General features: G+C 40.9%; 1 protein-coding gene across 1 annotated transcript; it reads right to left on the bottom strand.

The window, feature by feature from the left end:
* Positions 1-1,924: 1,924 nt before the first annotated feature.
* LOC307140605 (adenosine receptor A1) lies at positions 1,925-11,171 on the bottom strand. The gene is made up of 2 exons (XM_079840215.1): positions 10,571-11,171; positions 1,925-3,189 (listed from the first exon to the last, which is right to left on the bottom strand). Exons 1-2 carry the CDS (start codon positions 10,951-10,953, stop codon positions 2,562-2,564), a joined length of 1,011 nt encoding a protein of 336 aa, XP_079696341.1. The 5' UTR covers positions 10,954-11,171; the 3' UTR covers positions 1,925-2,561.
* Between the last annotated feature and the right edge of the window lie 15,925 nt (positions 11,172-27,096).

The raw sequence follows: 27,096 nt of genomic DNA, 5'->3' as shown, positions 1-27,096 counted from the left end.
TTACACTTAAAAAAGGTAGTTTTAGGTAGTTTTTATCACACGGATGTAAGTTCAAGTGTTCGTTTATTAATTGAGTTTGGTTTTAGTTAGTTATTATATCATATATTTGATGCTATAAAAACAGATGTTATGATTGACAGCTTCTCTCTGACTAACTGAGATTGGTGCTTCAAATTTAATTTCTACATTTCCACACCTGTTTATTTCACACAGACATAATGAGCTGTTCATGGCCAGGATCTCAGACTCCAGACTCCGGCTCCGAGATGTCAGCGCCATTTTGGGACATTGGCTTCACTTTCCTACAATGGAAGAGAGTGAAGGTGCGTTGTATATCTTCTGTTTATGGTCTGCTCTAGGCTTGTCTTTGAAACCGGGGAGAAATGAAGTTAAAGTTGAAGTTCTTGTGTAGTTTGAGAGCAGTTATATATGCTATGGTGTGGTTGCTAGGTTGTGGGTTCGGTGTTTTGGGTGGTTGCTACTAAACAGATGCTAATGAGATATTCATAATGGTTGCAAGGTGGTATTCTGGCAGTTTAGCCTATAGGTTTATTTAGTCAAGCCAACATTATTACAGCTTCAAGACTCCAGAAAGATATAGGCCCTGTTTAGGTTATGCCTTTGATATTATGGTTTATTTTTATATTATTTTTTCTTACTTACTGCCGTTGTGAAAGTTCCCAGTTATTCTGTGGCTTATTCGACGCTGCAACACTTCTCTCGTTTGACCAGAGTTTCTTCTTTCTCACTATATCTCTCGGTTCATCAGTTACTCAACAAGACCTGAGCGTGGGAATCTATCTATCTATCTATCTATCTATCTATCTATCTATCTATCTATCTATCTATCTATCTATCTATCTATCTATCTATCTATCTATCTATCTATCTATCTATCTATCTATCTATCTATCTATCTATCTATCTATCCATCATCTATCCATCATCTATCATCTATCTATCCATCATCTATCTATCCATCCATCCATCCATCCATCCATCCATCCATCCATCCATCCATCCATCCATCCATCCATCATCTATCCATCCATCCATCCATCCATCCATCCATCCATCCATCCATCCATCATCTATCATCTATCTATCCATCATCTATCTATCCATCCATCCATCCATCCATCCATCCATCATCTATCATCTATCTATCCATCATCTATCTATCCATCCATCCATCCATCCATCCATCCATCCATCCATCCATCCATCCATCCATCCATCCATCCATCCATCCATCCATCCATCCATCATCTATCTATCTATCTATCTATCTATCTATCTATCTATCTATCTATCTATCTATCTATCTATCTATCTATCTATCTATCTATCTATCTATCTATCTATCTATCTATCTATCTATCCATCATCTATCATCTATCCATCATCTATCTATCCATCCATCCATCCAACCATCCATCCATCCATCCATCCATCCATCCATCCATCCATCCATCCATCCATCCATCCATCCATCCATCCATCATCTATCTATCTATCTATCTATCTATCTATCTATCTATCTATCTATCTATCTATCTATCTATCTATCTATCTATCTATCTATCTATCTATCTATCTATCTATCTATCTATCTATCTATCTATCTATCCATCATCTATCATCTATCCATCATCTATCTATCCATCCATCCATCCATCCATCCATCCATCCATCCATCCATCCATCCATCCATCCATCTATCTATCTATCTATCTATCTATCTATCTATCTATCTATCTATCTATCTATCTATCTATCCATCCATCATCTATCATCTATCCATCATCTATCCATCCATCCATCCATCCATCTATCTATCTATCTATCTATCTATCTTAGTCACGTATGTGTTTACATTGCTTTATCTCATCAAAATAAGTCGAGCAATTTTCAACTTTTTTTTAATAATTTATGCTAATTTAAGGCAGCAACTTTTTTTTTTTACTTACAGTTTTGAACAAAGCAAATGAAGCCTATAATCAGGACTATTAAAGAGGTCATGAATTGAGAAATCAACTTCCCCATGCTCACCCTGAGCCACATCAGGCCACACAATAGTTTTATTACATTCAAAAGAAACACAGATCTTTGAAGTGCCTGACCAGAGTTGAACAGCGGCGACACTTTTACATTCGGCATTTCAGCACAACAAAACATTCACCAGTCACGCACAAAAGTCATTGTTATTCTGTCCAGTGCAACACATCTCATTGCAATGCAAGTAAGGCTTAAAATGGAATGCACAATATTTACAAAACTACTATTTGCCTGGTGCAATTACATTTGAAAAGCGATGTTTTGTACATTTTGTACATGTGATCACAGCAGCAGTAATTCATCAAATGATGGACAGGAGCATTATAACTGGGCATATTTCCAAACTCACAGTGTGGAGAAGTGCTCTTTCTGCATTTTAAACAGCTGATTCAGGTGCATGGAGTAGCCTGAAAAATCGCATTGCACAGTTTTGTGTGTGTTTACTTGCATAGTTAGTCAATCAGATGCTGAAACGAACGCTACTATTCTCAGTAAATCAGGTCCTACTGGACTTGGGCCTTCTCTGTGATTGGTCCAGGGCTGTGCTGGCTCGGGCTGTTTGAGGGGGTTTTACAGAGCACGAATCGCTGGATGATATGAATCAGTGTATCATGGAAGCGCTGGATTCGGAACGCATACACCAGCGGGTTGAGTGCGGAGTTGATGTGCGACATAAAGATGCCCACATAAAAAGCACTCTTGGGCACTTGGCATGTCGGGCAAAAAAACACAACACAGTTCATGATGTGAAGAGGCAGCCAGCAGACTGCGAACAGAAACAGAACTAGCGCTAGCGACTTGGCGAGTTTCAGCTCTTTGCGGTAGTACTTGCTGGAGTCACAGGTGGCCTCGGCCCGGCGATTGAGCTGGCACCGGATCACGCGGAAGATCTCGGCGTACAGTCCAGTCATGATGGTCAGGGGCACCACCACCCAGACGAAGAAGTTGAAGTACACCATATAGTCCATGCGCATGACGTTGATGAACTGGCATTGGAAGGAGGTCGTGGTCACGTTTGCGGGTGGACTCTGGTGCCAGCCGGCCATTGGCACTAAGCCAGTCAGAAACGAGATGAGCCAGCACAAACCCACAGCGACCCATGCCCGCCTCTGCGTAACAATGACGTTGTACCTGTCAGAACAGTACAAATACAATGACATAAATTACTTTTTGAAACCAATGATGATGCAATTGTTGTTCTATATAATGCCCACCTCTCTAATTTTAGTAATATCACTCATTAGGGCATTTGCAATTTAATTAAAGGGTTAGTTCATCCAAAAAGGAAAATTCTGTCATTATTGCTTTCCCTGATGTCGTTCCAAACCCGTAAGATTTTCGTTCATCTTTGAAACACAAATTAAGATCTTTTTGATGAAATCTGAGAGATTTCTGTCCCTCCATTGACAGCTACACAACTACCACTGACACTTCAGAAAGATCATAAATCGAGAAGCTCAAACGTGATGCGTAACACGAGAATGAACCTCATTGGTTCTTGAGAAGCTCAAACATGCTGTGTAACACGAAAATGAACCTCATTGGTTCTTGAGGAGCTCAAACGTGATGCGTAACACGAGAATGAACCTCATTGGTTCTAGAGAAGCTCAAACGTGCTGCGTAACACGAGAATGAACCTCATTGGTTCTTGAGAAGCCCAAACGTGCTGCGTAACACGAGAATGAACCTCATTGGTTCTAGAGAAGCTCAAACATGCTGTGTAACACGAGAATGAACCTCATTGGTTCTTGAGGAGCTCAAACGTGCTGCGTAACACGAGAATGAACCTCATTGGTTCTTGAGAAGCCCAAACGTGCTGCGTAACACGAGAATGAACCTCATTGGTTCTAGAGAAGCTCAAACGTGCTGCGTAACACGAGAATGAACCTCATTGGTTCTTGAGAAGCCCAAACGTGATGCGTAACACGAGAATGAACCTCATTGGTTCTTGAGAAGCTCAAACGTGCTGCGTAACACGAGAATGAACCTCATTGGTTCTTGAGAAGCCCAAACGTGCTGCGTAACACGAGAATGAACCTCATTGGTTCTTAAGAAGCCCAAACGTGATGCGTAACACGAGAATGAACCTCATTGGTTCTTGAGAAGCTCAAACGTGATGCGTAACACAAGAATGAACCTCATTGGTTCTTGAGGAGCTCAAACGTGCTGCGTAACACGAGAATGAACCTCATTGGTTCTTGAGAAGCCCAAACGTGATGCGTAACACGAGAATGAACCTCATTGGTTCTTGAGAAGCCCAAACGTGCTGCGTAACACGAGAATGAACCTCATTTGTTCTTGAGAAGCTCAAACGTGATGCGTAACACGAGAATGAACCTCATTGGTTCTTGAGAAGCTCAACTGTGATGTGTAACACGAGAAGGAACCTCATTGGTTCTTGAGAAGCTCAAACGTGATGCGTAACACGAGAATGAACCTCATTGGTTCTTGAGAAGCTCAAACGTGCTGCGTAACACGAGAATGAACCTCATTGGTTCTTGAGAAGCTCAAACGTTTTGCGCGACACAAGAATGAACCGAGAATGAACCTCATTGGTTCTTGAGGAGCTAAAATGTGATGCGTAACACGAGAATGAACCTCATTGGTTCTTGAGAAGCTCAAACGTGCTGCGTAACACGAGAATGAACCTCATTGGTTCTTGAGAAGCTCAAACGTGCTGCGTAACACGAGAATGAACCTCATTGGTTCTTGAGAAGCTCAAACGTGATGCGTAACACGAGAATGAACCTCATTGGTTCTTGAGAAGCTCAAACGTGCTGCGTAACACGAGAATGAACCTCATTGGTTCTTGAGGAGCTCAAACGTGCTGCGTAACACGAGAATGAACCTCATTGGTTCTTGAGAAGCTCAAACGTGATGCGTAACACGAGAATGAACCTCATTGGTTCTTGAGAAGCCCAAACGTGATACGTAACACGAGAATGAACCTCATTGGTTCTTGAGAAGCCCAAACGTGATGCGTAACACGAGAATGAACCTCATTGGTTCTTGAGAAGCTCAAACGTGATGCGTAACACGAGAATGAACCTCATTGGTTCTTGAGAAGCCCAAACGTGATGCGTAACACGAGAATGAACCTCATTGGTTCTTGAGAAGCCCAAACGTGATGCGTAACACGAGAATGAACCTCATTGGTTCTTGAGAAGCCCAAACGTGATGCGTAGCACGAGAATGAACCTCATTGGTTCTAGAGAAGCTCAACTGTGATGTGTAACACGAGAATGAACCTCATTGGTTCTTGAGAAGCTCAACTGTGATGTGTAACACGAGAAGGAACCTCATTGGTTCTTGAGAAGCTCAAACGTGATGCGTAACACGAGAATGAACCTCATTGGTTCTTGAGAAGCTCAAACGTGCTGCGTAACACGAGAATGAACCTCATTGGTTCTTGAGGAGCTCAAACGTGCTGCGTAACACGAGAATGAACCTCATTGGTTCTTGAGAAGCTCAAACGTGATGCGTAACACGAGAATGAACCTCATTGGTTCTTGAGAAGCCCAAACGTGATACGTAACACGAGAATGAACCTCATTGGTTCTTGAGAAGCTCAACTGTGATGTGTAACACGAGAAGGAACCTCATTGGTTCTTGAGGAGCTCAAACGTGCTGCGTAACACGAGAATGAACCTCATTGGTTCTTGAGAAGCTCAAACGTGATGCGTAACACGAGAATGAACCTCATTGGTTCTTGAGAAGCCCAAACGTGATGCGTAACACGAGAATGAACCTCATTGGTTCTTGAGAAGCTCAAACGTGCTGCGTAACACGAGAATGAACCTCATTGGTTCTTGAGGAGCTCAAACGTGATGCGTAACACGAGAATGAACCTCATTGGTTCTTGAGAAGCCCAAACGTGATACGTAACACGAGAATGAACCTCATTGGTTCTTGAGAAGCCCAAACGTGATACGTAACACGAGAATGAACCTCATTGGTTCTTGAGAAGCTCAACTGTGATGTGTAACACGAGAAGGAACCTCATTGGTTCTTGAGAAGCTCAACTGTGATGCGTAACACGAGAATGAACCTCATTGGTTCTTGAGAAGCTCAAACGTGATGCGTAACACCAGAATGAACCTCATTGGTTCTTGAGAAGCTCAAACGTGATGCGTAACACCAGAATGAACCTCATTGGTTCTTGAGAAGCTCAAACGTGATGCGTAACACGAGAATGAACCTCATTGGTTCTTGAGAAGCTCAAACGTGATGCGTAACACGAGAATGAACCTCATTGGTTCTTGAGAAGCTCAACTGTGATGCGTAACACGAGAATGAACCTCATTGGTTCTTGAGAAGCCCAAACGTGATGCGTAACACGAGAATGAACCTCATTGGTTCTTGAGAAGCTCAAACGTGATGCGTAACACGAGAATGAACCTCATTAGTTCTTGAGAAGCTCAAACGTGATGCGTAACACGAGAATGAACCTCATTGGTTCTTGAGAAGCTCAAACGTGATGCGTAACACGAGAATGAACCTCATTAGTTCTTGAGAAGCTCAAACGTGCTGCGTAACACGAGAATGAACCTCATTGGTTCTTGAGAAGCTCAAACGTGCTGCGTAACATCAGAATGAACCTCATTGGTTCTTGAGAAGCTCAAACATGCTGCGTAACACGAGAATGAACCTCATTGGTTCTTGAGAAGCTCAAACGTGATGCGTAACACGAGAATGAACCTCATTGGTTCTTGAGAAGCTCAAACGTGATGCGTAACACGAGAATGAACCTCATTGGTTCTTAAGAAGCTCAAACGTGATGTGTAACACGAGAATGAACCTCATTGGTTCTTAAGAAGCTCAAACGTGATGCGTAACACGAGAATGAACCTCATTGGTTCTTGAGAAGCTCGAACGTGATGCGTAACACTAGCCTGCGGGCCAGACCCGCATCAAGATGTTGGGTCTGGAAACTCACCATTGGCAGGGCTCAATCCGAGGGGCGGGATAAACAGTTGTCTTTCAAATTCCCTCTGCACGCAATAGGATAGCGCAATGACCGCCACAAACAACCAGAGTGAAGAAGAAGGTGAAGCCGATCTAACATTAGTTGATAGACTTTCGCCGTATCCGGTTGGCAAAACTTCGAACATATCTTCTTTTCTTAAGAATGACTTCAGTGCCTTCTTTGTTCTTTTCTCAAATAAAAGCTTAACTCCAAGTCTTCCAGAGTCGCGGCCAAAGCCGATTCAAAAGAGCACTGTTCATCAGCTTCTTTGTTTACGAGTAGCACGCGGAACCGCCGCAACTCTGCCGTGACGTGCCGTCATTATGTTAAGCCCGCCCACCGACTCTACACACGCTGTGATTGGCTTGACCAGAGTTTGGTTTTTCCAGCTCTCAGGTCTACCGAGAGTTGCTAGACTACACTCGCTGCAAAATAAATTTTCTGCCGCTAGGGTGCATCTAGATTTCTAGGCTAGCGTAACACTAGAATGAACCTCATTGGTTCTAGAGAAGCTCAAACGTGATGCGTAACACCAGAATGAACCTCATTGGTTCTTGAGAAGCTCAAACGTGATGCGTAACACGAGAATGAACCTCATTGGTTCTTGAGAAGCTCAAACGTGATGCGTAACACCAGAATGAACCTCATTGGTTCTTGAGAAGCTCAAACGTGATGCGTAACACCAGAATGAATCTCATTGGTTCTTGAGAAGCTCAAACGTGATGCGTAACACGAGAATGAACCTCATTGGTTCTTGAGAAGCTCAAACGTGATGCGTAACACCAGAAGGAACCTCATTGGTTCTTGAAGTGCTCAAACGTGATGCATAACACGAGAATGAACCTCATTGGTTCTTGAGAAGCTCAAACGTGATGCGTAACACCAGAATGAACCTCATTGGTTCTTGAGAAGCTCAAACGTGATGCGTAACACGAGAATGAACCTCATTGGTTCTTGAGAAGCTCAAACGTGATGCGTAACACCAGAATGAACCTCATTGGTTCTTGAGAAGCTCAAACGTGATGCGTAACACGAGAATGAACCTCATTGGTTCTTGAGAAGCTCAAACGTGATGCGTAACACCAGAATGAATCTCATTGGTTCTTGAGAAGCTCAAACGTGATGCGTAAAACCAGAATGAACCTCATTGGTTCTTGAGGAGCTCAAACGTGATGCGTAACACGAGAATGAACCTCATTGGTTCTTGAGAAGCTCAAACGTGATGCGTAACACGAGAATGAACCTCATTGGTTCTTGAGAAGCTCAAACGTGATGCGTAACACCAGAATGAACCTCATTGGTTCTTGAGAAGCTCAAACGTGCTGCGTAACACGAGAATGAACCTCATTGGTTCTTGAGGAGCTCAAACGTGATGCGTAACACGAGAATGAACCTCATTGGTTCTTGAGAAGCTCAAACGTGATGCGTAACACGAGAATGAACCTCATTGGTTCTTGAGAAGCTCAAACGTGATGCGTAACACCAGAATGAACCTCATTGGTTCTTGAGAAGCTCAAACGTGATGCGTAACACCAGAATGAACCTCATTGGTTCTTGAGAAGCTCAAACGTGATGCGTAACACCAGAATGAACCTCATTGGTTCTTGAGGAGCTCAAACGTGATGCGTAACACGAGAATGAACCTCATTGGTTCTTGAGAAGCTCAAACGTGATGCGTAACACGAGAATGAACCTCATTGGTTCTTGAGAAGCTCAAACGTGATGCGTAACACCAGAATGAACCTCATTGGTTCTTGAGAAGCTCAAACGTGATGCGTAACACCAGAATGAACCTCATTGGTTCTTGAGAAGCTCAAACGTGATGCGTAACACGAGAATGAACCTCATTGGTTCTTGAGGAGCTCAAATGTGATGCGTAACACCAGAATGAACCTCATTGGTTCTTGAGAAGCTCAAACGTGATGCGTAACACGAGAATGAACCTCATTGGTTCTAGAGAAGCTCAAACGTGTGTTTTGATGAATGTTTATATGTGAATAAAAGCCTAAATTCAATATGTTAATCATATAAAGCGATCAAGTTTTTTCAGAAAATTTTGGACTAAAGCACTCATTTCATATGGATTAGTTTTATGATCTTTCTGAAGTGTCAGTTGTGTAGCTGTTAATGGAGGGACAGAAATCTCTCAGATTTCATCTAAAAGATCTTCATTTGTGTTCTGAAGATGAACGATCTTACAGGTTTGGAACGACATGAGGGAAAGTAATAATGACAGAATTTTCATTTGTGGGTGAACTAACTGAAGTACCAGTACTACACTAGATATTGACATATTGCTCACTGATCTCTATAATATTCTCTTTCTAGATATGGAGTCTCTGGGTATTTTTCCAGATGTTATATCGTCCTCTAGACGAAAAAGGTAAGTCCAAAGGATTTGAAATTTTTATTTGTTATTGTTTTATTTGAATTGTTATTATTATTGTTATGTCTGCAGTACAAATCGTGTGGGATGAGTTGCTCTTGACTTAGGCAGTACAAATAACTTTTCTAAATGAAAATAAACTCTTTATTTATTAAATACAAATGATGTATTTGCATATATTTGAATATATTCAATTCACCGTTTCTCACAAATGTGTTACATAAGCATAGCCATCCAACAAAAGGCAAATGAGTGGTTAGATACGCTGCCAAGATACTATCAGACCAGTGAACATCATTCGCTCTGACAGCAGGGGTTTAATTTAGTTAAAAGCTTTGCATTACACCAGCCCATTGATTTACATTAAAGAAAGCAGCAGATATATTGATGCCTGGCCAAGGAACATGATATAACACAAGTGATGCATTAAAGGAAAAGTTTCATCTCTAAGTGACAAAATGCAAATGTATAAAAAACAGTAGTTCTGAAACTCAGAAACTCTCAAAGCTTCATGCTTGGCAAACAATTAGTGTTAATTTAAAATTTAATAATTTATTGAACATTGGTGTTTTTCATCATGATGCTAATAAGCTACTCAAGGCTGTGCATGACAATCATTTTATGTTAAATGATTGCTTTGTGCCATTTAACAGTCATTTTAAGTTGTCTTTTATGCACCACAATCAGTAGTTTTCTGGTGGACTAGAAATCTAGTCTACTAGCATAACATTTGTCATTTCTCTTTTCTATTATACATTATACTACAACAGTGCATAAAACATGATAAATGTTTATTTAAGAGAGAGAGGGATTCACAAATGTACAGCATGATGTTTTAAGTTAATATTTTGATCATTTAACGACACATTTACATGTTCAATGGTCTGATGGTGGGTAATGGCCACATGACATGCAGGTAAGCTAATAAATGATGTATCATTTGTTTAATTTGTTAATCTTAGAAAGGCCCAGTTTCACAGAAAGGGCTTAAATTCAGCCAGGATTAGGCCTCAGTTCAATTAGGACATTAAGGTAACATTTACAAACATTACTGGTGTGCATCTTTAGACTAAACAATGACATATTTTACGATATTGCAAGTTGTTTTCGGTTAAAACTGCTCACACATGCTAGACTTAACCCTAGTGTTTTAGACTCACCTGGTCGGGATTTTGACGCGGAGGAATCGGTCAATGGCGATGGCAAGCAGGGACAGGATGGAGATTTGGGTGATGATGACGAGAAGGCAGGAAATGAAGAGGCAGGTGTGAAACTGTGTGGTGAGACCGAGGCTGATGACGATCGCGAGCGGAATTACGAGAGCGCCGACCGCAATATCGGCCAGCGCCAGAGAGACAATAAAGCAGAAGGTCGGGTCTCGGAGAGCCTGGTTTATGTACACCACTAAGACCACCAGCACGTTCCCAAGCACCGACGCCAGGGCGATAGTGCTCTCGATGGAGATGTACATCAGGTCTACTTTCTCCCAACTCTCAGTTGCTGTGACCGTTGACATCTTCACCATCTGTAGCAGTGGTTCCATTGGGTCTCAAATGTCCTCAAATGTTAGTATGTGCTCTCATTTTGTTATATTTCTCCGTCTTGTTTTCTTTTTCTTTATGGCTGACTCGTATTGTAGCCGGACTTGTTAATAGATGCCATGAAAAGCAGTCAGAGTTTCTTCATAAGCAGATCCATGTCGTCTAGAGTTACTTTGAGCTGCTGTGTGCTGTGCTCTCTGCATCTTCACAAACTGTCGCCGAGGCTTTGCTGGCTGGGAAGGGAGGGGTGGTTTATTCTCTTGCCCACTGCTCGCTCACCATTTCTCTCTCACTTTCTCTCTTTTCCCACACTTTCCAAATCTGAAACACCAGTTGTGCCATTTAGAATTTAATTTAGAAAGCCTTTTGAATAAGGGTGCTCTATTTGAAGCCTTCTTATTATCATGTAGAATTAATTATAGGGAATTTTACAGACATTCATTCAGGGCCTGAATTTTATTTCTGACAATGGGGGAATCCCCCCCTTAGGTGACTCTTCTCATATAATTATCTCACCTAAATATTTGATCATGCAGTGCATTTTTGTTTTTAAAGACACATTTTCAGGTAGGTCTAACATTAGTATTGAGGTAAGAAATACTAAAGACATTTAATAAGGAATCAATTGTAAATTAACATTGGTCTTCCCTGAATAAATTAAATTAGATTAATCCTTACACTTAAGGTTGCAAAAGTTAGTCATTCAAGAGCAGTGAGTGTCATAAAGGTTAATCAAACAACACAAGACAAAGAGAAACTCAGAGACAGCAGCAGTTTATTCGACTGCTGTCACTTTAAGAGCGAACACGGATACGGTTACATGCAGCTGCACAAACGTTCACTCGCGAGTCACGACGGGGTTTACGCGCACACTCGTCAAGACGGTAATTTAGTACATACATTTGTGTGTATTTGACCATTTCAGCGCAATTTGTACTTGCAAGCTTTTTGTGAGATGGCCTGTGTGTGTGTGTGTGTGTGTGTGTGTGCTGAGCGGTTTGAACACTGGCAAGACTTAAAAATAAATGCAAATGATAAACTTTAGTGACGATGCGACACTGCCTCGATTGTGCAAGTGGCAAATCCTGTGTCAACTGTGCAGCTGGATTTTAGTGCAGATGCGATGCGCTGATGTGAAGCCATTTGAGCATTTTGAGAGGGAAAGAGAGCGCGCGCACACGGTGATTCACTCGCGCTGTTTGTGAACTTGCGTCTCACAGAAAGTTTTCAAATGACTTTGTAAGTTATTTAATACGGAAATATGAATTGTACCTCACCTTCAGCATTATAATTATTTTACCGGGGTTTTATGTGTTGTTAGCATGAGATCGGTTCATGAGATCCGCCTTTTTAGAGACCGCCAATCAATCATCCCAAAGCGATTATCGGCCGATAGAGATTGGTTGCTGATCAATCGGAGCACCCCTAATTTTGAATCTGAAGTGAGGTCGTAACCGGTCGAACCCGGTAAAGCCGGCAGGACGAGGGAACCCGGTGGAGCCGGCAGGACGAGGGAACCTGGTGAAGCCGGCAGGATGAGGGAACCCGGTGGAGCTGGCAGGACGAGGGAACCCGGTGAAGCCGGCAGGATGAGGGAACCCGGTGGAGCTGGCAGGACGAGGGAACCCGGTGGAGCCGGCAGGACGAGGGAACCTGGTGAAGCCGGCAGGGTGAGGGAACCCGGTGGAGCCGGCAGGACGAGGGAACCCGGTGGAGCCGGCAGGACAAGGGAACCTGGTGAAGCCGGCAGGATGTGGGAACCCGGTGGAGCCGGCAGGGTGAGGGAACCCGGTGGAGCCGGCAGGACAAGGGAACCTGGTGAAGCCGGCAGGATGTGGGAACCCGGTGGAGCCGGCAGGGTGAGGGAACCCGGTGGAGCCGGCAGGACGAGGGAACCCGGTGGAGCCGGCAGGATGAGGGAACCCGGTGGAGCCGGCAGGACGAGGGAACCCGGTGGAGCCGGCAGGGTGAGGGAACCCGGTGGAGCCAGCAGGACGAGGGAACCCGGTGGAGCCGGCAGGACGAGGGAACCCGGTGGAGCTGGCAGGGTGAGGGAACCCGGTGGAGCCGGCAGGATGAGGGAACCCGGTGGAGCCGGCAGGATGAGGTAACCCGGTGGAGCCGGCAGGATGAGGGAACCCGGTGGAGCCGGCAGGAAGAGAGAACCCAGTGGAGCTGGCAGGGTGAGGGAACCCGGTGGAGCCGGCAGGATGAGGTAACCCGGTGGAGCCGGCAGGATGAGGGAACCCGGTGGAGCCGGCAGGAAGAGAGAACCCAGTGGAGCCGGCAGGATGAGTGAACCTGGTGGAGCCGCCAGGCCGAGTGTCTCCAGTTAAGCCGAAGGTGGGAGGAGCCAAGACAGAGCAGACAGGTCGACGGGCCGAGATGGTGTCATAACAGGGCTTCCACGGAGACACAGGGCTGTAAACACCCGGCACCGTTGGGACTGGAGGACTTCGCAGTGACAGAATACTTGATAGGACAGCGGTAAGGATGACACAGTCCATGTACAGTCATTGGGTGCTGTCCAATAACAGCGATGATGAAGGTACTGGGTGGGAAAGGGTGGGAGTTGATGAAGTCTATCAGCCAGTCCTCATTCTCCATAGTCATTCCTGCTCCACTGATGTCGCGGGCTCACACCCCTGGTCAGACTCACGATGGAGCTCCACTTCCGGGGCGAAGGTCAGCTCTGTCCTCTTCTCCTCTGGCTCTGGCTGATGCGTCGCGGCGGGTGGTTGATCTCCGTCTGCGGTGGGCTCACACTCATGGGCGTCGGAACCATTGTATGTGAGTGGGAAAAGACCCACCCACTTTTTAAGACCAATGATATCCACCCACTCACTTTAACCATCTCTAATTCTAGCGCATATGTGTTCACTTTTCAGAGCACAGTCAGTCAAATCCATTCGACTTGAGGAATGCCCTATAATTACTGACAACAAAGCCAGTGTTTCACACACAGACTAATTTGTAGCGGTGCGCCACAGAATCAACACCGGCCGCCACATATTGCGTGTCGTTATTCATTAACTTTTTTTAAATCTCGCGCCAAACTGCCAAACCTGCTTTTGATATGAAAGTCTAAGCTTTTAAAATTGAATATGAAATTCAAACAATAAATGCATTTGAATGGCTTAAGCGGATACACAACAGTTTTACTAAGCAGGTATTTGCATCAATTTTTTATTACGTCAACCATATTTACAGGATTATTTTATTATGTAGAGTGATGGAGATGCGACATTTGTTAGCATCAATGTTAATGTTTTTCTTGTATTTAGCCCTCATTGGTTATTAATTGGTCACACTCATACTCATTAATGGTCAAATGTGACCATACACCTTAACTATTTTTCAATTAAATACATTTTCTATATTTTATTTTAATAATATTTATTGAAGGATATCTTTTAGCACTAAATAGGCCTACTATTTGTGCAATAATTATGGTCCATTAATGACCACTTAAAATATTTTTTATTATTTATATTACAATAAGTGTAGTAATTAAGGTTAAAATAGAGAATTCCAATGCAAAGAGGCAAATTAGAGTCATTTTGTTGCTGGAAAAATAATAATTTTCATTTGTAATGCCATTACCCACTATAAGTGCCTGTATGGCTCTTTAATAAATATAACTAGTCTAGTTGCTTCTTACTTATTTTTAGGTTTTGCATTTGAATACATATTTAGACATGACTAAACACTAGATTTCTTTAACTGTGAAATTTTAAAAAGTTAATAACTTACATCCTAATATTTTTAATGATACTTATATAAGCAAACATGAGTGAATATTAATGAATGCGAGTGCATGTAATTTAAGTTTAAAATAGTGCTAAAAAGACACACTTATTTTTCCTTATGTACAGTAGGATATATACATACTAATGGATACTGAATCAAGATCGAAATCGATATTTGTGCCAATCGAGCCCGCCACCACAAATTGGTTTCTAATCTGTGGGAAACACTGAAAGCTTAAACCTACCCCTAACCAATAAACACTTTATTATTACACACGTTAGACACTTTATTTCCACTTGTCGAATATTTTCTTCATTTTTATTGACAATCTTATATGTGATGGGATAAGGGAGTCCAGCCAGTTCGGGAAAATCAGTGTCTTCTGTAATTTTCTCTGGCCCAATCAGACGTCAGTGGGCAGATAAAAAAACACTCTAAAAGGCACAAGGATACAGGAAATGGCATCTTTTTCTGTGGGAGGACCCACCCACATTTTTCTGGCTTCTAATGCCCATGCTCACACGAATTATCTGTGGTCAATGGTGGTGATTCGAGCTCTGGTGGTGACCTGGATGGAGGAAGGACGCTCTCCAGACGCTCCCCAGGGCTTCTCTCCAGTTCAGTTCCATGATGTCTGGGAGGTCAATGGTAATTAACCCGTATCCAGAACAATGACTTCTGGGCCTCGACGTCATTGGGGCTGGTGATGGCGAGACGCCAAATCTTTCCGTGAAATTCTGTAGCGCCAAGGCTCTAATGAAGAAGAAGATGATGATTATAATACACACCGCGTGCAACATAACACACAAACAATAGCGGACAACTACACAGAACACAGCAGGAACTAAACACACAGAGATGATGAGCTAAATGTGTCCATGGTGACTGATGAGTGGCGGAAACCAAAACAAACAATAGCTGTTTTCTATTGAAATATATTCTGTTCCTCCATTCCTTGTCAACATCCTGTGGGTCGTGGCTAATTCAACTCAAATTCACACTCTTGAACTGTCCCAGAATCCTGTTTCCTGAGACATAATTTGATTATTCAAACGTTTCTTCCCAGGAAATCAGACATCATCCTCATCAAATTAATTTTTCAGTAATGTTCATTGTAGTGTGGTAATGGATTCGTCTCTGTATTGAGGAGAGCACTTGCCTTCCATGATCGTTTTATCTTGCTCCCCGGGCTCCTCAGCATTATGTGCTTATCATGTCTATTTTAGTCCTCTCATGCAGAATTAAGATTTCCTTTTTGAGTCATAACACAGAGGAAGATCTTATTGCACTTTCAGAGCTCAGAGGAATTCTCGCTTATGCTTCATTGCAATATCAGCTTTGTCTGTGTCATGTTTCTACAAAATGCTCTTTGGGGAATATAAACATAATGAACGTGGATAGCATAGCTCAGATTGTTTCTTTGTGGGAGAATTTGTTCATGAATGAGTTCATATGGCAAAATCTGAGCACAGTGTTTGATGTTATTGAGATTTCTCAAATTTAAGAGGAGGCACATTTACTGTGGGGTCAGAGGTCACTTTTCGGCCGGAAGTAGACTCGTGTTCGGCCGTTATTGGAAGCCCGTTATTGCACTTTTATGATGGATAGATGCACTTTTATGATGATAGATGCACTTTTATGATGGACAGATGCACTTTTATGATGGACAGATGCACTTTTATGATGGATAGATGCACTTTTATGATGGACAGATGCACTTTTATGATGGATAGATGCATTTTTATGATGATAGATGCACTTTTATGATGGACGGATGCACTTTTATGATGGATAGATGCACTTTTATGATGGATAGATGCACTTTTATGATGGACAGATGCACTTTTATGATGGACAGATGCACTTTTATGATGGACAGATGCACTTTTATGATGGACAGATGCACTTTTATGATGGATAGATGCACTTTTATGATGGATAGATGCACTTTTATGATGGACAGATGCACTTTTATGATGGATAGATGCACTTTTATGATGGACAGATGCACTTTTATGATGGACAGATGCACTTTTATGATGGATAGATGCACTTTTATGATGATAGATGCACTTTTATGATGGATAGATGCACTTTTATGATGGACAGATGCACTTTTATGATGGACAGATGCACTTTTATGATGATAGATGCACTTTTATGATGGATAGATGCACTTTTATGATGGATAGATGCACTTTTATGATGGACAGATGCACTTTTATGATGGACAGATGCACTTTTATGATGGATGGATGCACTTTTATGATGGATGGATGCACTTTTATGATGGACAGATGCACTTTTATGATGGATGGATGCACTTTTATGATGATAGATGCACTTTTATGATGGACAGATGCACTTTTATGATGGATAGGTGCTCTTTTATGATGATAGATGCACTTTTATGATGGACAGATGCACTTTTATGATGGATGGATGCACTTTTATGATGGACAGATACACTTTTATGATGGATGGATGCACTTTTATTATGGACAGATACACTTTTATGATGGATGGATGCACTTTTATAATGGATGGATGCACTTTTATGATGGACAGATGCACTTTTATTATGGACAGATACACTTTTATGATGGATGGATGCACTTTTATAATGGATAGAGGCACTTTTATGATGGACAGATGCACTTTTATGATGGACAGATGCACTTTTATGATGGATAGGTGCTCTTTTATGATGATAGATGCACTTTTATGATGGACAGATGCACTTTTATTATGGACAGATACACTTTTATGATGGATGGATGCACTTTTATAATGGATAGATGCACTTTTATGATGGATAGATGCACTTTTATAATGGATAGATGCACTTTTATGATGGATAGATGCACTTTTATGATGGATAGATGCACTTTTATGATGGATAGATGCACTTTTATAATGGATGGATGTACTTTTATGATGGATGGATGCACTTTTATGATGGATAGATGCACTTTTATGATGGACAGATGCACTTTTATGATGGATAGATGCACTTTTATAATGGATAGGTGCTCTTTTATGATGATGGATGCACTTTTTATGATGGATAGATGCACTTTTATGATGGATAGATGCACTTTTATAATGGATAGATGCACTTTTATGATGGACAGATGCACTTTTATGATGGATAGATGCACTTTTATGATGGATAGATGCACTTTTACGTGGGACTGATGCACTTTTATGATGGATAGATGCACTTTTATGATGGATGGATGCACTTTTATGATGGACAGATGCACTTTTATGATGATAGATGCACTTTTATAATGGATAGATGCACTTTTATGGATGGATGCACTTTTATGATGGACAGATGCACTTTTATGATGATAGATGCACTTTTATAATGGATAGATGCACTTTTATGATGGACAGATGCACTTTTATGATGGATAGATGCACTTTTATGATGGATAGATGCACTTTTATAATGATAGATGCACTTTTATGATGGATGGATGCACTTTTATGATGGATGGATGCACTTTTATGATGATAGATGCACTTTTACGTGGGACTGATGCACTTTTATGATGGATAGATGCACTTTTATAATGGATAGATGCACTTTTATAATGGATAGATGCACTTTTATAATGATAGAGGCACTTTTATGATGGACAGATGCACTTTTATGATGATAGATGCACTTTTATGATGGATAGATGCACTTTTATGATGGATAGATGCACTTTTATAATGGATAGATGCACTTTTATAATGATAGATGCACTTTTATAATGATAGATGCACTTTTATAATGGATAGATGCACTTTTATAATGATAGAGGCACTTTTATGATGGATAGATGCACTTTTATAATGATAGATGCACTTTTATAATGATAGATGCACTTTTATAATGATAGATGCACTTTTATAATGGATAGATGCACTTTTATAATGATAGATGCACTTTTATAATGATAGATGCACTTTTATAATGATAGATGCACTTTTATAATGATAGATGCACTTTTATAATGGATAGATGCACTTTTATAATGATAGATGCACTTTTATAATGATAGATGCACTTTTATGATGGATAGATGCACTTTTATAATGGATAGATGCACTTTTATAATGATAGATGCACTTTTATAATGGATAGATGCACTTTTATGATGGATAGATGCACTTTTATAATGGATAGATGCACTTTTATGATGGATAGATGCACTTTTATAATGGATGGATGCACTTTTATGATGGATGGATGCACTTTTATAATGGATGGATGCACTTTTATGATGGATGGATGCACTTTTATGATGGATAGATGCACTTTTATGATGGATGGATGCACTTTTATGATGGATGGATGCAATTTTATGATGATAGATGCACTTTTACGTGGGACTGATGCACTTTTATGATGGATAGATGCACTTTTATAATGGATAGATGCACTTTTATGATGGATAGATGCACTTTTATAATGGATGGATGCACTTTTATGATGGATAGATGCACTTTTATAATGGATGGATGCACTTTTATGATGGATGGATGCACTTTTATGATGGATAGATGCACTTTTATGATGGATGGATGCACTTTTATGATGGATGGATGCAATTTTATGATGATAGATGCACTTTTACGTGGGACTGATGCACTTTTATGATGGATAGATGCACTTTTATAATGGATAGATGCACTTTTATAATGGATAGATGCACTTTTATAATGATAGATGCACTTTTATGATGGACAGATGCACTTTTATGATGATAGATGCACTTTTATGATGATAGATGCACTTTTATGATGATAGATGCACTTTTATGATGAATAGATGCACTTTTATGATGGATAGATGCACTTTTATGATGGATGGATGCACTTTTATGATGGATGGATGCACTTTTATGATGATAGATGCACTTTTACGTGGGACTGATGCACTTTTATGATGGATAGATGCACTTTTATAATGGATAGATGCACTTTTATAATGGATAGATGCACTTTTATAATGATAGATGCACTTTTATGATGATAGATGCACTTTTATGATGATAGATGCACTTTTATGATGATAGATGCACTTTTATGATGGATAGATGCACTTTTATGATGGACAGATGCACTTTTATGATGGATGGATGCACTTTTATGATGGATGGATGCACTTTTATGATGATAGATGCACTTTTACGTGGGACTGATGCACTTTTATGATGATAGATGCACTTTTACGTGGGACTGATGCACTTTTATGATGGATAGATGCACTTTTATAATGGATAGATGCACTTTTATAATGGATAGATGCACTTTTATAATGATAGATGCACTTTTATGATGGACAGATGCACTTTTATGATGGATAGATGCACTTTTATAATGGATAGATGCACTTTTATGATGGATAGATGCACTTTTATGATGGACAGATGCACTTTTACGAAGGACAGATGCACTTTTATGATGGACAGATGCACTTTTATGATGGACAGATGCACTTTTATGATGGACAGAAGCACTTTTATGATGGATAGATGCACTTTTATAATGATAAATGCACTTTCATAATGGATACATGCACTTTTATGATGGACAGATGCACTTTTACGAAGGACAGATGCACTTTTATGATGGACAGATGCACTTTTATGATGGACAGATGCACTTTTATGATGGACAGATGCACTTTTATGATGGACAGATGCACTTTTATAATGATAGATGCACTTTTATGGTGGATGGATGCACTTTTATAATGGATGGATGCAATTTTATAATGATAGATGCACTTTTATGATGGATGGATGCACTTTTATAATGGATGGATGCAATTTTATAATGATAGATGCACTTTTATGATGGATGGATGCACTTTTATAATGGATGGATGCAATTTTATAATGATAGATGCACTTTTATGATGGATGGATGCACTTTTATAATGGATGGATGCAATTTTATAATGGATAGATGCACTTTTATGATGGATAGATGCACTTTTATAATTGATAGATGCACTCTTATGATGGATGGATGCACTTTTATGATGGATAGATGCACTTTTATAATTGATAGATGTATTTTTATGATGGATAGATGCACTTTTATATTGGATAGATGCACTTTTATGATGGATGGAGGCATTTTTATGATGGATAAATGCACTAAATTTTTCTAAATTTTTCAACTAAATATCGAAATAAATCTAATTATTAAACTAAATTAACCATATAAACTAAATTACTGATCTAATTATTGTTCTAAAGCCCACACTGTCACTGTAAGATAATTGAAATGAACTGATGACATCACCGTTTTCTCCAGAATGGCTAGACGGCTGAATAAAATTATGCTGCATTATTTTCCTGTTTAACACTGTGAAGCTGCTGTGAAACAATCTGTATTGTTAAAAGCGCTATATAAATAAAGTTGACTTGACTTGACTTTTATGATGGATAGATGCACTTTTTTGGGCTTAAAGATCTCAGCCTCCATTCACTCCCATTATAAAGCTTGGAAAAGCCAGGATATTTTAATATAACTCTGATTGTGTTTGGTTGAAAGAAGAAAGTCATATATGCCTAGGACAAGTACATGATGGGATAGTTTTAATTTTGGGTGAACTAACACCTTTAAGTCTCCATTTAATATTTTCTAGAAGATACAACTACATTAAAGAGGTCTCATTAATGATTTCAATAATTACACAACACATTTGCTTTGGATTGGTCTCTAATGTTGGTTAATGGTCACATAACATGGAGGTTAACAAACTATGTCTTCCTTTTTAGTGTTTTATTTTTTTGTTTATATTACTTTTTTTTTTTTTAAATGTTTATGCTATAATTTCCATCAACTCAAGGAAACCCTGATTTAGAATGTAACGATTGACCAATCAAAATCAAGTATTCCCCACAGCTGTGTCATAATGGAATTAAATGGCGCGCCGCCTTGCCAAGATCTTCTCAAATGCTCTTTTTGGATGTTCAAGCATTTTAAGACTGTCTAGCGCAGTGATGTTTGAAGAAAGTGCTGTTCTTGTGCTTTTGTTTTCTTAATATGGCAATCTCTTTGATTAGTTTCATTCCATTAAGATGTTGCAGACACCTAAATGTCATTCCAAAGAAAAGCAACACTTTAGATTTACTATTATTAATGATATTTTCAAGCTAGATAGAGTCAAGCAGCACAATAGAGTGCAACAATCCATCCATTTTCTCGATAAGGAAACTGGTTTTGAATGAAAACTTCCTTGAGAGACAGAAACACTGTCAAGAACGTTGTGCAAGTTTACTGAAAAAATGGAACCGCAAACTTCACATACTTTTCTTCACAGGATATGTTTCTAGGCCAGGGCTCTCAAACTCATTTTACCTGGGGCCGCTGGAGGTGGACTCTGGGTCAGGCTGTGGCCTAATAATATATTTGACGCAAATTAATGCAAATATTGTTTACAAATATCAAGTATTAAAAATCAAGTATTACACAACTGATCTAATCTTCTCAATCTTTATTATTAACAGTTCTTCAACATGAACTTTCCTTCTGAACATGAACGGTTCTTCAGAATATAAGCTTCTCTTGCCTACTCTATTTTTTTAAATATAGCCTATAGAAATTAAATCATGTAATATGAAATAATGAATTATTAAAATTTTATTTTAAATAATAGACTAATTCAAAGCAAGGCCGTAGACCTAGCGAAATTCTAGGTCTAATTCTAGTTGGGAAATCTTTTTGGGACTATTTGTAAACAATATTTGCATTAATTTGCGTCAAATATATTATTAGGCCCGAGATTCTTCGCATAAGTTAATAAATGCATAGATCTGCGAATTCTCTAGTGGTCTGGTGGTAGAATTGATGTTCATCGATGATTGTATATTCAGAGCATGGACACGTTTATGTGTATTTTGTTTTGTGCTTTCACCGGAAAGAATCGAGTCTCTCTCCGTAACGGCATTAAGCGATAGATTGAGCGCTCGTCTGTATGTGAAGACTGAGCCAAAAGACAACGTAAACCCCGCCCACTTTGATTTGATTGGCCATCTCAATCATTTTGACATTGACGAGCTGTTAGACCGCATTCGTTTCTACTGTCAGATCAGCTTCATCCGTCTGTTCCTGTCAATCACGTGGTGTCAACCAATTATAATGCATGAGGGAGGGGCCAACTCTCTCTCTCTCTCTCTCTCTCTCTCTCTCACACACACACACATAAAGGAGGCAGCAAGTGTGGCAAGTGCTGCATACGCAACGACTCCGCAAAAAGGTGCTTTTCAGAGCAATGCGTGGGCCGCACTAACACTAAACTTTGATGTCAAGTAGGGGGCCACAAAATATCAGGCCCGCGGGCCGCGAGTTTGAGACCCCTGTTCTAGGCGGACCGTTAAAGAACGCCACACACACGTCTCGCGGACATCTTGTAGAATTGCATAGCGCCGTAGACTATAATACAAAATAGATCATCAAAATAGGAGTCCTCATTAGTAGGACAGATAATGTAGACCTTAAAAAATATCTAAAATTAAATTAATTTAATATGGAGAGGCACTGAAATGTAGACCTTTGTGTTTTTGACCTACAGTGTCACATGACGTGAGAACAGTTAGTTATTTCAGTTTGTATGTTAGCAGGGACTTTAATCGTAAGAGTTTGACAAACAGAAAATCCTCTCAGGATCGCTGGAGTCAGTGTTACAGTACCTCAGGCACGACATTTGAGCATTTGTGTAGCATAAACACCATCAAATCGATGAGAGCCTCGGATTTTCCACTGTTTCTCTATGACGCTGAAACCTAAAGATGTCCGAGTTCCGGTCCCAGCGCAACTGATACTCAACTGCGATTGGCTCATCTGCGTTCGAGGGGAGGGGCTTACCGATTTGCTCATACTGTGCATTAGTGTCTAGTCCTGCACCATTTGTGTTGAAGTGATGTTGTGCTATTACTTTATAAGCAGTGAACCCTAATACTAGTCTTTACCATTGTTTGCATGTGATGGACAATTTACAGTAGGTAAAACAGGTAAGTAATATTGCAAATGCAAGCTGAAAGCATCATGCAAACCTTCTGGTAGGGTCTTCTTATCAAGCATAATCGTCTTTCCAGATTTCGAGTGACTAGAGAACCATAAAGCCCTGAGTTGATGTATGCCGTCATCTAATTGAAGAGAGATCAGTGTATAAAGCTTCAGGCTGCCTCATACGACTATTGACTTGAGCGGTAAGCAATAAATGTGCCTCGCACAACCAGCATGATGCATAGAGCAATAATGAATCTGTTTACGCCATGATGGATAAGTGCTCTAATAATGTCTGCAATTAAATACAAGCTATTGTTCTCATATAAAGGGCATGACATGAGCTTACACTGAAGGAGGAGCCCAGACATAGAGACACTGAATATCACAGGGACTTCAATGTCCCAATAAGCAGCAGCCACCTAGATAACCCTAACAACCACATAGCAACACCCTAGAAACTACATAGCAACGCCCTAACAACTACTCACAATTCCCCAGCAACCATTCACAACTCTAGCATTGTAACTGTGAGATCAGAGCAGGCCCTTAGCAACCACCTAGATAACATTAAGAACCAGATAGCAACACCCTAGAAACTACCCAGAACACCCTAGCAATCACACAGCAACGCCCTAACACCCACCCACAATTCCCCAACAACCATTCACAACACTATGACCGTGGCTGCGAGATTGGAGCAAGCAAGCAACATCCCAGCAACTACCCAGAACACCCTAGCAACCGCACAGCAACACCCTAACAACTATCCACAATTCTCAAGCAACCATTCACAACTCTAGCATTGTGCCTGTGAGATCTAGAGCAAGCCCTTAGCAACCACCTAGATAACCCTAACAAGCATATAGCAACACCCTAGCAACTACACAGCAATACCTTAGCAACTACCCAAGATTTCCTAGCAACAATAGCATCATGGTGGCAAGATTTGTGCAAACAAGCAACCACATAGCTTCACCTTAGCAACTACCCAGTATTCCTAGCAACCACACAGCAATTTCCAAACAACTAAGCACAATCCCCCAACAACCCGTCACAACACTAGGACCGTGGCTGCATGATTGGAACTAGCAAGCAACCACATAGCAACCACACAGCAACAACCTAACAACTACTCACAATTCCCCAACAACCATTCACAACACTATGACCGTGGCTGCAAGATTGGAGCAAGCAAGCAACCACATAGCAACAACCTAACAACTACCCACAATTCTCCAGCAACCATTCACAACTCCAGCATTGTGACTGTGAGATTAGAGCAAGCCCTTAGCAACCACCTAGATAACCCTAACAACCACATAGCAACACCCTAGAAACTACATAGCAACTACCCAAGATTGCCTAGCAACTAATAACAACAATAACATCATGGTGGCAAGATTTGAGCAAGCAAGCAACTATTCACAATTCCCCAACAACCATTCACAACACTATGACCGTGGCTGCAAGATTGGAGCAAGCAAGCAACCACAAAGCAACACCCTAGCAACTACCCAGAACACCCTAGCAACCGCACAGCATCACCCTAACAACTACCCACACTTCTCAAGCCACCATTCACAACTCTAGCATTGTGACTGTGAGATTAGACCAAGCCCTTAGCAACCACCTAGATAACCCTAGCAAGCATATAGCAACACCCTAGCAACTACACAGCAATACATTAGCAACTACCCAAGATTTCCTAGCAACAATAGCATCATAGTGGCAAGATTTGTGCAAACAAGCAACCACATAGCTTCACCTTAGCAGCTACCCAGAATTCACGCAGCAATGCCCTAACAACTACTCACAATCCCCCAACAACCCTTCACAACACTATGACTGTGGCTGCAAGATTGGAGCAAGCAAGCACATAGCAACACCCTAGTAACTACCAAGAACACTCTAGCAACCACACAGCAACAACCTAACAACTACCCACAATTCTCCAGCAACCATTAACAACTCTAGCATTGTGACTGTGAGATTAGAGTAAGCCCTTAGCAACCACCTAGATAACCCTAACAACCACATAGCAACACCCTAGAAACTACATAGCAACACCTTAGCAACTACCCAAGATTCCCTAGCAACTAATAACAACAATAACATCATGGTGGCAATATTTGAGCAAGCAACTACATAGTAACACCCTAGCAACCACCCAAAATTCCTAGCAACCACACAACAATGCCCTAACAACTATTCACAATTCCCCAACAACCATTCACAACACCATGACCGTGGCTGCAAGATTGGAGCAAGCACATAGCAACACCCTAGTAACTACCCAGAACACCCTTGCAACAACCTAACAACTACCCACAAATCTCCAGCAACCATTCAACTCTATCATTGTGACTGAGAGATTAGAGCAAGCCCTTAGCAACCAACTAGATAACCCTAACAACCACATAGCAACACCCTAGAAACTACATAGCAACACCTTAGCAACTACCCAAGATTGCCTTGCAACTAATAACAACAATAGCATCATGGTGGCAAGATTTGAGCAGGTAAGCAACCACCCTAGCAACCACCCAGAACACCCTAGCAACCATATAGCAACACCTTAACAACTACCCACAATTCTTCAGGAACCATTCACAACTCTAGCAACATGGTGGCAAGATTTGAGCAAGTAAGCAACCACATAGTAACACCCTAGAAACTACATAGCAACCCCTTAGCAACTACCCATGATTCCCTAGCAACTATTAACAACAAAAGCATCATGGTGGGAAGATCTTGCTCAAATCTTGCCACCATGATGCTATTGTTGTTAATAGTTACTAGGGAATCTTTGGTAGTTGCTAAGGTGTTGCTATGTAGTTTCTAGGGTGTTGCTATGTGGTTGTTATGGTTATCTAGGTGGTTGCTAAGAGCTTGCTCTAATCTCACAGTCACAATACTAGTACTGTGAATGGTTGCTGCTGAATTGTGGGTAGTTGTTTGGGCATTGCTGTTTGGTTGCTAGGGTGTTCTGGGTAGTTGCTAAGGTGAAGCTATGTGGTTGCTTGTTTGCACAAATCTTGCCACCGTGATGCTAATGGTTTCTAGGAAATCTTGGGTAGTTGCTAAGGTATTGCTGTGTAGTTGCTAGGGTGTTGCTATATGCTTGTTAGGGTTATCTAGGTGGTTGCTAAGGGCTTGCTCTAATCTCAGAGTCACAATGCTAGTATTGTGAATGGTTGCTGGGGAATTGTGGGTAGTTGTTAGGGCTTTGCTGTGTAGTTGCTAGGGTGTTCTGGGTAGTTGCTAGGGTGTTGCTATGTGGTTGGATGCTTGCTCAAATCTTGCTGCCACGGTCATAGTGTTGTGAATGGTTGCTGGGGAATTGTGGGTAGTTGTTAGGTTGTTGCTGTGTG

Source organism: Gobio gobio (assembly GCF_949357685.1).
Source record: "Gobio gobio genome assembly, chromosome: 17".
NCBI lineage: Eukaryota > Metazoa > Chordata > Actinopteri > Cypriniformes > Gobionidae > Gobio > Gobio gobio.
This window is presented reverse-complemented; position numbering and strand designations above follow the sequence as displayed.

Coding starts and splice junctions, on each gene's coding strand:
- LOC307140605 (XM_079840215.1), bottom strand. CDS start 10,953: ATGGAACCACTGCTACAGATGGTGAAGATGTCAACGGTCACAGCAACT. Junction 3,190..10,570: donor CGCGTCAAAATCCCGACCAG/GTGAGTCTAAAA, acceptor CTGTTCTGACAG/GTACAACGTCATTGTTACGC.